Genomic DNA, 17,954 nt, shown 5'->3' with positions numbered 1-17,954 from the left:
ACACACACACACACACACACACACACACACACACACACACACACACACAAACTACTTTACTTTCTCATCAATCAGAAGGCTGAGACAGAAGGACTGTAAATTTAAAGCCAGCTTGTGATACACAAAACAGCTTATCTCAAAATGTAGCTTTACTCCCAAGCTCCCCAAACCAGAGGTATAATAGAACTAATTAAAATTGTTTATAAATCCAAACCTGCAGTGATTGTATATTCAATGAAAATGTTACAAACAAAACAGAACAAAAGAACAGCGACAGATGGCAACCACAGCCTGAGGTTATGAAGATCAACTAAAAGAAATTGTCCAAAGGAATTACCATTGCTGGAGATCAGGTCACTTCATGTAGTGGCACAGATAAGTTAAAGTAAGAACAAAACCAAAAAGGCCTGGAAAAAAAGATGCTACGTGAACACAATTAATGAGTGACGAATGGCTTAGAATGTTAGGTCACTGGAGAGTGCTTACCTAGCGTGTGCAAGGTCTGGGGATGGATTCCTAGGACCACAAGGATGAACACAAGGAGAAGAGAAAGAAGAGGGGAAGATATGAAAAGGAAGGAGGAGAGGGAGACAGACACAAAGTAAGAAAAGCCATGAGGTCAGATGAAGTACTCTCCAGAGGAATAAAAAGATATGATAAAGGGTCACTCCACTAAGACAAGCTACCCTAAGAGTGAGAGTGTCTAAATCAGGACTTCAAAATACAGGAGACAAGAACTGATAACCCTAGGAAGACAAATCCACAACTCTACTTCAGCATTCTTCAGCAATCATCAGAACACAGGGGCAGGGGCAGCAGAGGGTAGAGAATCCGTAGAGCAGCAACTGAACAGGTCTGAAGGCTGTGTATACCGTCCCTACCCATCAGCAGCAGAGTACATATGCTTTCCAAACATACAAACATTCATCAGACACACCACATCCTGGGTCACAAAACACACAGGTTTAAAGGAGGGAAGTCCTGTCCTGTATGTTCTCTGGCCATGGGGGAAAGTGATCTCACAAAGTATTTTTTTTTTTTCTTGATAAAACCTCATAAGAGGAAAGTACATTTTCCTTATGACTACTTTTGAAAGGTAATTCACATATTGCATTACCTCCCTTAATCTACATTTTTCTAATAACTCAGAAGAACAGAAAACAAACTTATTTCACAGGGCTAAACAACAAAAAAAGCTATTCTACCTTTAGAAAATCAAAAAGTTTTTAGTCACCAGCTTCAATTCATAATTTAGAAATCTCCTCTAAAATTAGCTAAAAACCTGGAAACAAATGGAGATGCTATTTGACTTATGAATAATTTAAGAATTTTTTGTGAGATGCCACAAATATGCAGCAGTTGACATCTGTGTTAAATTTAATATTGTGTTTCCAATACTAAATATCAAAGACCTTGTAAGTATAAGAAATATATGTAGTTGGTTTGGATATGTTGTTTTGATTTGTTTTTCATCAACACAAGACCTATCTGCACAAAGCTAGCCTTCACTGTAACAGGAAGCAGCCACTGATCCGTAAATAGATCTGATGATACCACCAGCAGCCACTGCCAAATTCAGTCAAGACATTTACCTATTTTTTTTTTTAAGGCTAGTATATAATTTGACTCAACATAAAGGAGAAATGTCAGACTTCACAATAACATCTGAAAATGGGCAAAGAAAATTTGGGGACTAAAATATTCAGCTATAGGCATACCTCAAGGCAATAAAAATATCTTAATAAAAGTAGGAAGGCTCTGCTATTTGTCTTAATAATAATTGTAATAAACAAGCCTCTATGAACACTTAATCTCCTAGGGTGTTATCCAAGCCAATGATCTTCAACTCACTCATACTAAATTGAAAAATTATGCAACAGTTCACAAATTATTGATTTCTGTGGTGCTGAGGACCAAACTCAGGGCCTTAAAGATATCAGGCAAGCACTGAGCTGCTGAGCGAGCTTCCCAACTTACTGACAGATATTGAGTTGGTATCCAAATGTTTTAATCATAAATTTGAGCAGTTGTAAGCAAAATAACATCCTGCATAACAAAATGTTAAATAAAACTCAACATTACTTTAATCGTATTCAAATTAATGAAAATGGCAAAGAAACTTGATTTTTAGAATTTTATTTTTCTTTCATTTTAAAAGCTTATGGATATTTTTGCCTTCATGTATGTCTATGCACCCTGTGTGTACAATGCCCACCTAGAGAAGAGATCTCCTGGTACTGGAGTTACAGATGATTGTGAGCCACCAAAGGAAACCAAACCCAGGCCCTCAGGAAGAGCAGTCAGGGCTCTTAACCTCTGAGCCATCTCTCCAGCCTCCAAAGTAACTATTAGAACCTGTCCAGTGCTACAACAAATTGTTATCAATGCCAGTATTAATTGCTATAGGTAGCTAAAGGTTCTCTGATCAAATGATCTACTCAGCCATTACTCTTTGTTGTCCAACTCATCTTCATCCGCTTTCAGATACTCAATTTGCCTCTGTAACAGAGCAAGTAAGTCCCTGTCACTGATTTTTAGCACAGAGATCTGCCTTTGAAGAGGAGAGACTTCAAAACAGTCGAAATTTATTGAAAAATATTACCCCTTTACTCTTCTCTCCTAAACTGAAGCTTTCATGTTTAAACAGCACCTATCAAGCTGGGCACTTGGAGAGGCAGGCAAGTCTCTAAGTTCAACACCAGCCTAGTCTACAAAGTGACTTCCAGGACAGCCAGGACTACAAAGAGAAACCCTGCCTCAAAAAACCAACCAACCAGCCAGCTAAACAGACAAACAAAAACCAAACCCAACAGCAACTAAAAACCCCAGCAACTTTCCCCCTCTTCCGGTAACATTCCAGAAACTCTCCTTGTTTTATTTTATTAGTGTTTTTGCTATTCTCTCGCAGTACCTGCTTAATTTTTAAGCTAGGTGCTGTAAGAGAGTAACGGCAACTGGTAAAATCAAGCAAGTGTAACAAATACTATACTGAAAGCCACGGGAATGTACCACTGTCTTACTGGAATAGACTCATTTCTCTTGTGTGGAGGTGATGTGAGCATTATTTGAACTGGAACACACAATATTTGAAAAACCAAGTGGAAACCAGAGACTATTGGGCAGGGAGCGTACACAGTGTGGATATTCTCATCAAAGGAATGAGTCATGTCCCAGGCAAGATACAAGCAGAATGATGTAAGATTCCATTGTGCTACTCAGATCAGTGCATAATTTAAAGCTTATCAATCACTTATGGCTGGAATTTTCCATTTAAGACTTTCAGACTATGTCTGACAGCTGGTAACTGAAGCATAGGAAAGCCTAACTTCAGAGAAGGGCAGACTTCTCAGAGTTTCAAAAGGTAGAAAGAATTTTTCACAATTTCAATTTCTGTATGTACAATAAATGATAATTCTGCATTCCAAGATACTTCTACAAGTCAATGAATACAACATTCATTAAGAAGTTTAAGGAGGAACACTGAGCCAAATGAATGACAAGTACAGGTTCAGGCAGGCAGAATTTTTCTTTGCAATCCTGGCTGTCCTGGAAGAAGTCACTTTGTAGACTAGGCTGGCCTTGAACTTAGAGATTTGTCTGACTCTCCAACTGTGCTTTAAAAAAAAAATCCCCCAATTTTAAGTCTTTAAATCCAAGTTGTTCAATTCCTACTAGAACTCGGTATTTGCACTCGGGTCCCTTCTGTGAGCATCCATTTCCTTCACCACTCCCACTAGATATATATTTGCTAATGATATGATTCTAAAGAACGAGACTAATTACACAGCCTTGCCTGGTCTCCGTGCCCACTTGGTCAACACTCTCTCACATCTCTGAATTGTATGCTTCCTTATAAAATGTTCTCGATCATCTGAATTACACAGAAAAGAGGTCATGGACTGAAAACATCTAATTCATAAACATGAGCTGAAGCCCTGAGAGATGAATCCTAGCCAGCATACGTGGCTCTCTCTTGGTGAAGGCGGGAAAGGTTCTCCTGAGCCCATCATCACATTACAAAGTACACACGTATGCTGATCCTAAAGGTCAGGCTCTGTTCTAGGGTGGAGCACAGCTCACGGAAGCAAACTCATGACTCAAGAAGAAGCAAGTGTTCTGTTTGAATATGGTTTTATGTCTTTTTTTTTCCTTTTACATTAGATAGCACTCAGATTTAAGAGGAGAAAGAAAAAGGAAGAAAGCTTCAACCAGGTCTTTAATGTACAAGATGAGTTAAGACCGAAAGCAATTTCTAACACAAATTTCACTATCAATCATACTTGTGAGACATGAACAGCCTGACGCTTGGTGCTTGAATTGTCAGCATTCCTTCATGAAAACCTCCTGGTGCAAAATGCTACAAACATTTTCACTCCAGAGGTGAAAAATCACCCATCTGTTCAACTATGTTCTAGTTGGATTTTGACTCTAAGCAATTAAATTATGCCAGGAAATCATCTGGACTCCATTTTCAGAACTGTAGACTGACATATGCCCATCATGTCTTACAATCCTGAGCCTCTTTTCATTTTGATCCCGCTGAGGCTCTAGAAGATGTTTCTTACCAGCTCCTTGGTACTTGTGACTGGAAGATTAAGTACTACCTTGGCTGTCACTCCTCTCCCACAGCAAGGTCGGGCTCCAGTGGATCTTTTCTGTGGGTTCTCCTTGACACTTCACCAGGACTAGTCTTTTGATTCATCTTGCACAATTTTTATTTGTTTGTTTTATCTATTCTTCTCTAATATATTACATATTGGTTGCAGTTTCCCTTCCTCCTGTCTTCACCGCTTCCCCGCCCCCTTCACCCTCTTCCCCAAATCCACACTTCTTCTTTTTCCCTTCAGAAAAGAGCAGGCCTCTGGGGATGCCAACCAAACATGGTATATCAAGTTACAATAAGACTACACACATTTCCCCACATTAAGGCTGGATGAGGCAACCCAGTAGGAGAAAAAAGATCCCAAAAGCAGGCAAAAGAGTCAGAGATAGGCCTGCTCCCACTGTTACAAGTCCCACAGAAAGACCAAGCTACACAACTAGAACACACACGCAGAAGACCTAGCTCAGACTCATGCAGGATCCCTGATTTTTATTTCTTATGCCTCTCATATTCCCTTTCATTCCCGTGTATTCCTGTGGATAAAGCACTTATCATCAAGAGATCAGATTCCAGATAACTATGAAAACTCTCCCTAGGTTCCCTTCCTCTAGGATTCTGTCCCTTTCCACACAGAGTTAAAAGTAATCTGAAATGAGCAGTGCTACCCTGCCAAACATGATTTTAAAGAAGAGGGTGTTGTGGGGTGAAGGCAGGAGAGTGAGTTACTAGGAGGCTTCCTAGAGGCACCTGTAAAGGTCCATATTTGCAAAGGACAAAGAGTCCTTTATGTGATTAAAAGAAGTGTCCTCCTCCTCACAGTGGAGGCGGAGGACAAGGCTCAATAAGTAGGTTGGCTCAGACTCCGTTGCAGCTCAGCCCTGATCCTACGAAATGTGAAACCAGCAGGCACAGCAGGCACAGAACCTTTCAGATTTCATCCATGTGTTGTTTTGTTTTTACTGCATAGCTTTAAATACAAATCCACACTTGTAAGACCCTGACACACACTTCCTAAGCCTGTCAACTATACCTCAGATTAGTAAACAGACTTCAGGAAACCAGCCATGAAGCAGTGCTCTCTGCATACGTTCTTCAGGTCAGACTGGTTTGTCTCTGCTATTTGGATCCACTAGTCTTCATGACTGAACAGCTACTGAGAGAAACTAAACTCTTTATGATCCTTATGGACCCATCTTTTATTAACAGCAAATACTGTGGTTAATTTTTTCAATTATGCATTGCATATTTTCTTTGTTTTAGAATCCAGTTTTCTGGTATATTCTCTATTTAATGACATAGGCCAGCACACTTCAGTATTTAGAGCACATTAGTGCTGTTCAGAGTAATGGTCATTTAGAGGAAGAATGTGAATGTCCACAGGATCAAGGAGTTCACACTTTTACAAACCAGCATGTATGTGGTATCTGGGTATGTGATGTGCTATCTGCTCACATTTCATAAGTCATGAAAGAATAAAAACAGAAAGAAGAAGGCTCGAAAATCAATACAATGTTTCCTTCTTCCAAAGAAAGGGGAAAAAAATCATAATTGCCCTTTGAAAAGGCTCAGTTCCATGTTAACAACAGCTTAAGAAACAGAGCAAAGCCCCATAGATATAAAGCATTACAGCAGCTGTCCCAACTAGTAACAGAATGCAGCCATGTGAACAGCACATGAGACTGATGACTATATTTCTGAGTAATTTCCTGTCTCAATAATCGTTCAAATTATGGGGAAAACAACCCAAGGTAAGTTGTAGCTCAGCATATAAACAAGCCAGGACAAAAGAAAAAAAGAGTTATCATGTGCAAATTCTAAGGTGTTAGTTCCTATTAGGAAAAAAAAATGAAAGCAATTAATTCAGTTCAATGGCAGCAGTGATCAAGAGCAGAGCTGTTTCGAGCTGGAGGCCACTGCCCATTACTGGGTTGTAAGAGATGTTAGTGGGTTTAGACACACTTTTAAAATAAATGAAATAGAACAGACTAGAAGAAATGGCACATATATTACAATGGCAAGTTAGTTATCAGATGTGTGCAGTGATGGGGAGACCAAGGTCCTGCGTGTGCTCGGTAAGTGCTCTACCACCGAGCTACGTACGTCCCTAGCCCCACATTTAGGTACTGTCTCATGAAGTTTTTTTTTTTAAAAGTTTTTAACATATATACACATTGATGAAGTGTATATAAGAAACCGAAAGGGACTGGTGAGATACTCAGTGGCAAACAGTGAATGTTAGTCTTTGTAGAGAAGCCAGTTAGGTGGCCAGCATCCATGCCAGACAGCTCCCAACCACCAGGAACTCCAGCTACAAGGGAATAGACACTTTATCCCAGCCTCCAAAGACAGTAGCACTCACGTGTACAAACATATAGGTATACACATAATTTTAAAAATGTAAAAGTATTTCAATTACAGTCTTGGGTTTCTTGCCTTTTCTAAATTTATTTTTATATATATATATATATATATTCTTATGTGTATGTATGCATTTGTGTGACTGTTCATGTGGTGTGGGTGTGTGTGTGTGCATGCAGGCATTAGTATGTGGGTACCAGAGAACAATCTAAAGTTCGTCCTCAAGAACACAGTCCATCTTCCAGAAAGGTCTCTCACTGGTCTGGTCTGGAGCTCACCAATTAAGGTAGAATGGTTGGCCAGCAAGTCCCTTCTCCTCCTCTGCCTCCCCAGTGCTGGGATGATAAGACAGCAGCACTCAGGTGAACAGACACATAGGTATACATATAATTTAAAAAATGTAAAGACATTTCATATTATAGGATGCTAGTGAAATTAAATAAAAAAAAACAAAAACACCATGACCTACCATAAGGCAAACTTATTTTATCATGGTAGGAATAAATGTAGGAAGAATATTTTTAGGAATTTTGAGTCCAAAGTTCAGGTGTCTAATATTGTAAACTATGTAAACCATTTTTTACAAGAACAACAAGAATTTGTTTATTCAAGTATTCACAAAAGATGTACTATTTGCCTTCTATATACAAGACATGATTCAAAGTCAAGGAAATAAAATACCAAATAAAATCGAAATCCTGCCCCAGTGAAGTGGGAGCTCTTGCAGAGAGAAGTAGTTAACAGTGCCTGACGCAAAGCTAAATGCTTAAAATAGTTCTCAGCTGAACCTCATATTCCTATGAAGCGGATCATACTGTTTTATCTTTATTTTATATATAGGGATCGAGAGTGAAAGAATTCATTAACATGTTAAAGATCAACTAATCTCTCACATCTATAGACACACAGAATTGAAACTCAAACTGTCAGATTCCAAGGCTCTGCTCTTAGCCTCTATGCCTGTGTCTGTGGGCAGGTAAAATATAACCATGTCCTGCCCTAGATGGTGCTAACATTTACACAGAATGGTGATTTTGGTAAAATCATTTCAATTATAGTCTTGGGTTACTTGCCTTTCCTTAACTATATATAGAAAGATTCCTTCTTGTTTGTGTGTGTGTGCACGCGCGCATGTATGTAAGTGGGGATCAAAGGACAATCTCAAGTTCATCCTTAAGAACACAGTCCACCTTCCAGAAAGGTCTCTCACTGGTCTGGTGCTCACCAATGAAGCTAGAATGGTTGGCCAGCAAGCCCCAAGGATCCTCCTCTTCCCCTGACTTCCCAGGGTTGGGATGATAAGCCACACACCACTACACTTGGCATTTTTTATATAAAATTCAGATGCATGTGCTATCTCCCCAGTCCTTAAAGATGGAAACTCTTTAAAAGGTGACCCAAACTACAGCCCAATTTCATTAAATATGATTTGGAATATACATATTAAGCCATCAGCTAACTTTTATGTCTTAAAACATTCAAGATGGCTACTCAGGTGGCTGAGACAGGAGGATCAAGCTCAATTCAAGCCTGGGCAACTTAGTGAGACTCTGTCTCCAAACAGAATTTAGAGGCTAGAGAGGTGACTCTGTGGTCAGCACTGGCTGCTCTTGCAGAAGACACAGACTGAGTTCTCAGCACTCACATAGTGGCTTACAACTGTCTTTAAGTCCAGCTCCAGGGGACTGGACTCACTCCTTGGCCTCCTCAGGCACCAGGCATGCATGTGGTATACATCCAAACATCCAAACATTAACACATATAAAAATAAATCTTAAGAGAAATTTAAACTTTAAAGGAGGGCTAAGGATGTAGCTCAATGGCAGAATGCTGCTAGTGTGCACAAAATCCTGGGTTCAGTCTCTAGTTCAGTCTTAAAAAACAATACACAGTCAAGCAAGAACAAAAGAAATAGTGAGGGAAAGGCATGCCAATGGCAGGGGACTCAGCACTGGGCTGGTTAAATCTCCTGGCTAGACTCTCACAATCACTCAGCCATTCCCTACCCGGATCCTGTGGGTTTGAAAGACATGTTGAGAGAAGCCAGGGCTACTTATGGGCAGCTAAGCATGCGTGTCAGCCTTGGCAAGCAACATGAAGGTGGCGGCAGCCACATCACCCCACTCCCACACTACTTATCTGCTATCTGATCCTTGCAAGTAGCAACTGTCTCAGCTCTGCTCTTACTGTGTCCCTACTGCCTAGAGCAGAATATGGAACATGGCAAGCACTCAGGAACATTTACTAAGTGAATAGCTATATTGTGTAAATGAGTTCATCTCTTAGTCCTTGGATTTTTATAAAGCAAAAAAGGACCAAACTAGATCAATATATTCATTTTCAGCTCTAAGATGACTACACTTCTTTGAGGAGGAATTCATAAGTACATCACACAGAGTATTGGTGAAACCATTCCAGGACATCCGGCCTTGAGAATATGCCCAGTCACAGGTTTTACATCTCCCTTTGGTCCTGCATGAGATAAACAAGATGATTTTATCCTGATCAAGCTACTAGAGCCAGCACGGCTTTCTCTTTAGGAAGCAGTTTCTATGGCAGGAAGAGAAGCTAGCTACTGTAGAGACGACACAGCGCATCTGACTGGTCAGCGCATCTGACTGGTCAACTCACACAAGAGGGATGTTGATGCTCACAAAACAATGAACAATGCCAGCCACAAAGCTTAGCTTCCTCAGAGGTGGGGAGAAACAGAGACACTTCATAACTGGCTTAATGGAATAATCTGTGACTATGTTGCAAAGTATACTTCTTTTCTCTGAAAATTGCATGGTTATTTTTCAAACTGTGTTTTAGTCTATGCTTCATTCAATGGTCAATTATAAATTATTTTTTTAACCTTTTAAGGTGCTTTTTTTTTAACCAAAAAGATAAGGTAACTTATCATTCATCCCATTATCTTAAGTAATATCTCTAATTCATATAATAACTTGACCGACTCACAAAACTACTGGTTCACAAAGTTAGATATTAATCAATTTATTTCTGAAGACTGACCTATAAATATTACACATTAAAGTACGTTCCTTATCAGTGGTTTTCAAACAACGTCCAACTTTAATGAGGGAATAGATTAGCTGCTAAATATTTCAGTCTTGTTGTAGATGTTTGTAACACATAAAATATGGATAGAAACTACAGGGCATTTTAGAAGGTATTCAGTCCTCTAATTTAGGATTCATTTTCAGTATATGCAGCTAGACATAAAAAATCAAAAAGAGGCCGGGCAGTGGTGGCGCACACCTTTAATCCTAGCGCTTGGGAGTCAGAGGCAGGCAGATTTCTGAGTTCGAGGCCAGCCTGGTCTACAGAGTGAGTTCCAGGATAGCCAGGACTACACAAAGAAGCCCTGTCTTGAAAAACAAAACAAAACAAAAAGACAAGCAAAACAAAAACAAAAATCAGAAAGTGATTAGGCAGGCATGATAGCACACGACTGTGACCCCAGCACCTGGGAGGGAAAGGCGGGAGAGTCTGGGTTTGAGACCAGACTGGTCTACACCGAGTTACATGGTGAGACCCTGTCTCAAAAAACAAACAACAACAAAAAACAAAGATCTCAAAGACATAAATAAAGGTGAATGAATGAAGAGATATGTCACAAGGTGTTCTAAAATGAGATTGCCAGCAGAAAAGTAAAGAGCACCACAGCATCTCATCGAGGGCTCTAATGACATTCCTTTAAATTGAACTACTCCTGCTTAAGTTTTCAAGATTTTTTTAAGGCAGGCTAGCTGTGTAGCTCAGGCTGGCTCAGACTGTGATCCTGCTACCTTGGTTTTCTGAGTACTGGGGATGTATCTGCACCAGCATGTCTAGCTTCTTTCTGTATATTATTTGTGTGCAGGTGAGGAATGCCCCATATGTGTGAAGAGAGGGTGTGAAGAAAGAAGATGTCAATAGCTTCCTCTCTCGGGCTCCACAGTGGGTCTCTCACTGAACCTGAAGATTATCTGTTCAGTTAAGTTTCCAGGATCCTCCATCTGCCAAGGTTAGGACACAGACACACATGCTACACAGGGCTACTATGTGGGTGCTAGGGATTTGAACTCAAGTCCTCTTGCTTTCAAAGTAAGTGCTCTTACTTCCTGAGCCATCTTCTAGATCCACTTCTGCATTGTGCTTTATTATTCTGAAAATTTAAAACAGTAGCTATTTTTCATGATTTTTAATTTATTATTTACCTTTCATAAGTATTGGTATTTTGCCTGTATGTATGTCTGTACACCATGAGTACCTGTTGCACTTAGAGGCCAGAAGAGGGCTACAGAACCCCTGGAACTGGAGTTACAGACACATCAGACAGTTGTGGATAGATGTGAGCTGTCATGTGGAGATGAGGAATCAAACCTTTGGAAGAGCAGAAAGTGCTCTTACCTGATGAGCCATTTCTCTAGCCCCACTTTCATGGCTTTTAAAAGAAAGGCAAACAATTCAAGCTTGTTTTAATAACTTTCTGAGAGAGTGTGTAGGGTGTATATCCATGTAGGCACATGCATTTAGAGATGGCCATGCATACAACTGCATTCGATTGAGGGTGTGCATGCACATGTGTGTGGAGACAAGAGGTTGACATCAGGCGTCCTCTTTCACTGTCCAGTTTATTTACTGGGCAAGGTCTCTTGCTGAACTCAATTCAGCTAACCTAGCTAGTCCAGGGGATCCCTGTCTGTTTCTGGAACTCTGGGAATACAGATGGGCCACAGATCCATCTGTAAGGTTTTGTGAGTTCTGGAGATTTATTTCACAAGCATTTTATCCACGTAGGCATCTACCCAGACCTTAATAATCTGTTAAAATAGTATTCTATGAAAAACTGGAACCTTTATGTATTTCTTCTAGGAAAGTAAATGCTATGATCACTATGGGAAAGAGTTTGATGCCCTCTTAAAAGCTAAATACAAAACTAATCATGACCCGGCAGTTCTACACCTAGCCATATATACCAAGAATTGAGACTGAGGACTCAGACATTTACTCGTACAATAGTGTTCACTATGGCATTACTCAACAATGAAGTAGAAATGACTCAGTGCCACCAACAGAGAATAAATAGAAAATCTTTTACATATCTGTGCATATATGATATGTATGTTATATAGAGAGAATACTATTTAACTACACAAAGAAATGATGTTCTGGTACATGATACAGAATGGATGAATCTTGAGAACATTATGGTAAGTGAGGCTCACTAGATGCAAAAGTACAAATAGTTTCTGACTTTAATTATATGAACTATCTAGGACAGGCAAATTCACAGAGTTAGGAAATAGATTAACAGTTCCCTGTAACTAGGAAAAGGGAAATAATAGGAATTACCTAATCATTACAGAGTATCTGAGGTGATAAAAATGTTCTGAAAATAGACAGTAATGGATATACAACACTGTGAATGTTCTTACTATCACTGTAGTCTTATACCTAGAAAATTGGCCAAGCATTGTGGTATAACCATGTAACCTCAGTACTCAGGACACTGGAGGCAAGATGAGGTCACGGCTGGAATGGTTGGACTGATGTGATAAAGGACTTGTCTAGGTTGACTGGGCCCCTGGAGTTTGATTCCTCAACACCACAAAAAGTTTCACAAAAACAGGCATCCACATGCATGAGCAAGCAAAGAAACCAGAATGGCAAATTTTCTGATATATATATATAAAAAGATTGGTTTATTATATAATATATAATATATAATATATAATATAATATATACATATATATTGTATATATATTATATATATGTGTGTGTATGTTATATTTATATAATATTTATAACATATAAATATATCACATTTAAATATATTTGTGTAGTATATTATATAAATTATAATAAATGTGTATATTTATATAAACAATTTTATATAAATTATGATATATATTAAAATATAATATATAATCTTGAATTTTAATATATTTATATTAAAATATAAATATAGAATATTTATTTATTTTGCTTTTTAATCTTTTTCATTATGTAATATATTATACAAAGATTGGTTTATTTTTATAAAACATACATGTGCAGTATACATAAAGGATATATATAAAAGTAAATATTAATATGTATTGGAGTAAATAAAACATAAGAATTAATTAAATATATCAGTGTAGATATAATAAAAAAATTGAAGATATTTTCACCAAAACACTTTTACTGAGATAATTACTCCAAGTCATATTTCCTAATGGTTATTTCCTCCATTTTTTTATATTTGCCATTTCCTTTTGTGTGAAATTATTTGACCTTGTTTGTATATTTTATTTTTTTAATATTTTTTATTGGATATTTTATTTATTTAGATTTCAAATGTTATCCCTTTTCCCGGTTTCCCCTCTGGAAACTCCCTATCCCATCCTCCCTCCCCCTGCTTCTATGAGGGTGCTCACTCACCCACCACCCACTCCCGACTCCCTGCCTTGGCATTCCCCTATACTGGGGCATCGAGCTTCCTTGGACCCAGGGCTTCTTGCTGGCTCCTGCCGGGATTCTTAACTAGATCAAATACAATGGCTGAGCCTTGACCAGATCCTGGATTTGGAGAAAAAAAGAACTATAATTCCTTGGTGACAAGAAAATTCCAGGCAGCATGTGGATGATAGCGCTGACTTACTACTGGTCTCTCAGGTACGGGAATGGTGCATGGCAAAAGAAAGTCTCTGTGCTTGTTCTTCCAAGCACTGAGGAACTTGAGAGATCTGTCAGCAACATATGTTTGAATGGTCTGGGGAAAGACTGTGTGGGGGAGCATGTATATATAGGTGGGGAGGCAGAGCATATGGGGTAAGAGAACAGCGGGTGAATTTAAATGGAGATAGTACATATTTCTGTGTTCGTCTCTAAATTTTGATGTAGTTTTGGAAACTTCAAACATACAAAGAAATAACCTGTTTCAGAACTGAAATTCCACATTCCCTCTTGCATTCAGAATACATGTAAGAAAGCTAGACCAACAGAGGGAAACACAACAGTGTCAGTGCTTTGCTGCATACCTTCCACATCATACCAGTGTGCACCGTTCGTGATCCCATCTTTGAAAGTCTCGTCTTCATCTCCTGGACAATGGGGTTCACCAGTTTTCATTATAGGGTGGTTAGAAGCATAAGCTTTTGCCAAGTATCTAAAGACTTCATCATCGGAGGTTTTGCTATAGATTCCAGTGGTCTTATGCTCCGGAGAATCATCAAAAGGATAGCTTGCTACCACTGAGCCACCATGAAGATTTCCAGAAAGCACAAACCTTTGAAAACACAATCAAATTACATATCACCTTTAAAAGATACAGAAAATACCAAGCATTTAAAACTTCCACAGGGTCTTTCAAATAAATTCGGGTTTTTTTCTTCCTTTATTCTTTTTTTTTCATTCATTCATTCATTCAGTCCTGAGGACGAACCCAGGGCCTGGGCACATGCTACACAATGACTCTATGCGCCAGCTCCACAAATCAAATACCTATCTTGGGGCTGGCAAGATGGCTCAGTGGATACCTGCCACTAAGCCTAGTGCCTTTGGTTTAACCCTCAGGACCCATAGTAGTAGATGGGAGAACTGAGTCCCAAAAGTTGTTGTCTGACCTACACCCACACTTGACATGTGTGCTCTCCCACACATATAAATAAATATAAAAAGTTATTTAAAATTGCAGAACTAAAGATATAGTTTAGTGGTTGAATACTTGCCTAGTATGCATAAGCCCCAGGTTTGATCTTCAGTAACCAATCAATCAATAATAAATCAATCAATCACTCTGCTTCTACATTTCAAGTTAACCATAAGTACTTACATTATTGAATATGTTGCTGAATAATACAGCATTAACTAATGTTTTAGGAAGTGTTTTACATGAGGAATTTCAAATTCATTAATTAGATTGACCTACAAGAACTTGCCAGAATTTTTTTTCTATCTACAAAAGTGACAATTTCATATAGTGTAACCCTGAACTTACGTTTCATAATGTGTCAATTTCATAGGAAAAGTGGCTAATATAATACATACTTGTTGAATACAAGAGGTAAGTTAATAACATTATGTTCTGTATACTTACTGCCCAAAGAAAAATTTCAGGATAAGACATCTAATTTAAAACACAATATATTTTATCTGATTCCAGTTTCACAAAATCCTTATACCTAATTATATTTTTAAGAAAGATGCAAAGTTGAAAAGACTCAGGAAAAAACCCATCTGATACAGTGAGATTCTTTCAGAGAAAAACAATATAGAGCCATCCTCTGCCGAGGTTTCTGCCTGGGCCACTAGCTAACAAACTGACACAGACAAGGGGGTTTCTATTGAAAAGAAAACAATTCTACTTGGGGTGGGGGTGGGTTCTGGGGACGAAACAAGCCACGCTTGTATTAGCCACACACTGTAACACTGAGCTACAGCCCCAGCCTCTTTTTACTTCTAAGTGAACCACTAATGAGGTCCAATTTATAGCTACGGAAGATCACAAGAGCTCCCTCTGAGGAGAAAACTAAAGGCACGCGTTCTCTTTGCACATCCTTCCCTTACGTAACTGTTCAAACCATTACTACAAATAGAGATTAAATATTTTCTCTTTGCATTCTGACTAGAATTCTCCTGTGCCTTGTTACTTGTAGTTGTAATAAACTGACCTTTTGATAGTCTAAACATTTCTCTCTATAAGCTTGAAAGAAAACTAAAAGTATCATATGTGTAATCTGAAAGGCTACTTTAGGCATGATCAGTACCATCTCTGAGGTGGACAAACAATGAATGTTGTTTGTAACAGAAGGAAGAACTTAGCCAAAGATGATAAAGACAATTGATGATAAAGGGGATTAGTTTAAAATGAATACAGTTTTCATTAGCGCCTTTCCAGACATCAGAGAATGACCTTCAGTGTAGCGGCATTGGTACTAGCTCTGGAGCTAAGCAAATGTCCCCCAGAGCTGTTATCCAACAGTAATGTGATCAGAAGTCATTGCCTCTAAATCCCCATGTCTATCTCATCTATAAAATGTGAATATTCGACCACCACTCAGAATTTTTACAACTACTAAAAACAACACACAAGAGACACTGAGTGCAACTGCATGCCAGCTTCTCAACAGATGTTTGTTTTTTTGGAGCTCTCTAGCATCCTGGTCATAGTTTCATTCTACTTCTGACTGCCACTGCCACTCCTTGAGTAACAGAACAACACAGGAACAGCACAGGTTATCACACTCTAGCTTTCTAATTCCACCTAGCTAATGTCTTAACCATTTACTTTCTGGTTGTATTTCAAACCATTACTACAAACTTCTGGCTGTATTTCTACAACAACAAGGCCTTTTTTATCCTCCATTTACTTCTGGTTCAGGCACTTCTTTAACAACTATGAGCTGAATACTATTGCAGACATTAAAAATACATACCAACAACAACAGAAAAGCCCTGAATAGTCTATGAAAGTGGGGTGCACTACTTTACATATTTTAGGTTAAAACTCTACTAAATGAGAGATCCTTTTGTTCAACACTGTTGCAATACTTCTTAGAAACATCATAAAGATGACCTGATGTTTCAAACACTTTTACAACCAGGAAACATTAGTAATCTATGAAAGTGATTAAATGTGATTCTCTGTATCCTAATTACATAATTTTAAGATACAATGTCACTCTTCTAGGGACAATTTCAAAACAAAGCAATAGCTGTCACAGAAGCTGTAAGACTACTCTTTAGTATCTTTGTCAAAGCACTTTGTGTGTCATTTCCAATGTTATTTGAAAGATTTTCTTAAGATTTCCATTCAAATCTTGTTTGACTTCATTCAATCTTCCATTCAAGTGTTTGACTTCAGTATCATAAGATTCAAAGAAGTTACTAAATATACCATATTAAAAATAAGAATCTTTATATATTTTAAAAATTAACTTCTGAGTTCGAGGCCATCCTGGTCTACAGAGTGAGTTCCAGGGCAGCCAGGGCTACACAGAGAAACCCTGTCTTGAAAAACAAAAAACAAAAAATAAAAATAAAAAAATAAAAAAATAAAAATTAACTTCTAAATTAACTTTATTATATTCTTCCTATAGTCCTATAAACAACCTCTTTAAAAATGGAGAATTTGATATTTAAATAACAAAAAGACCCAAAAAAAACCTATACATCAATATACAATATCCCTCAAAAATAATCTGTATCCACACCCAACATGATAACATTCTTTATAAGTATACCAAAGGTTAGGATGTAGCTCAGTGGTAGAATACTTTCCAGGCCCCAAGGTTCAACCCTCATAAACCAAAGAAATAAGTCTTAGAGTTTTACATATTCAAAAATAACAACAAAATTTTCTTTCTTTTCTCCCTTACCTTTCAGCTTAGGGCCCCACATAGATAAGGAACTATAAGGAACTACTGAACTATAAATGCCAGCAATAAAAAACTTAATATACACTGGGAGGTGGTGTTGGACACCTTTAATTCTAGCTCTTGAGAGGGAGGTGGATCTCTGAGCACAAGGCTTGACAGCCAGGGCTGCGCACAAAAACCCTATCTAGGAGAAAGAGAGAAAGAGTATGAGAGAGAGAGAGAGAGAGAGAAAGAGAGAGAAAGAGAGGGAGAAAGGGAGGGAGAGAGAGAGAAGGAGGGAGAAGGAAGAGGAGGAGGAAGAAGAGGAAGAGACAAGAAAGAAAAGGAAGAATCGAGCTGGATGAAAAGTTTTTCTTTTTAATATCCCTCCCATCCACCAATCTCTGATTGTGCTTGTGTTTTAAATTTTATTTACACTTCAACATCCTCTGTTATTAACTAATCATTAAAAAATATGTATTTTGAGTTCATTTTTTAAGACTGAAGCTATGCATGAATTTTCCTTTTTTATTAGAGTTATATTTAGGGGGGGAAAAAAACCGTAATCTGCCACAAGACAGAGTCTGAGTCCTGAGCTTTTAAAAACCTCACAAGCACCCATCAACAAGCCAACAAGACCCTGCCGTGGGGGACTCAGCATCAC

The 17,954-nt window shown here is 38.3% G+C and overlaps 1 protein-coding gene across 1 annotated transcript in view; it reads right to left on the bottom strand.

Annotated features, from left to right (window-relative positions):
* Positions 1-17,954, bottom strand: part of Cpd (carboxypeptidase D) — a 67,131-nt gene that overhangs the window by 46,349 nt on the left and 2,828 nt on the right. The window contains exon 2 of the mRNA XM_028759331.1: positions 13,973-14,220. Within this exon, the coding sequence (XP_028615164.1) occupies positions 13,973-14,220 (248 nt within the window). The remainder of the gene's footprint in view (positions 1-13,972; positions 14,221-17,954) is intronic.

This window comes from Grammomys surdaster, unplaced genomic scaffold (genome assembly GCF_004785775.1).
Source record: "Grammomys surdaster isolate TR1022 unplaced genomic scaffold, NIH_TR_1.0 126278, whole genome shotgun sequence".
NCBI lineage: Eukaryota > Metazoa > Chordata > Mammalia > Rodentia > Muridae > Grammomys > Grammomys surdaster.
Note: the sequence above shows the minus strand (reverse complement) of the source record. Positions and strands in the feature narration are given on the sequence as shown.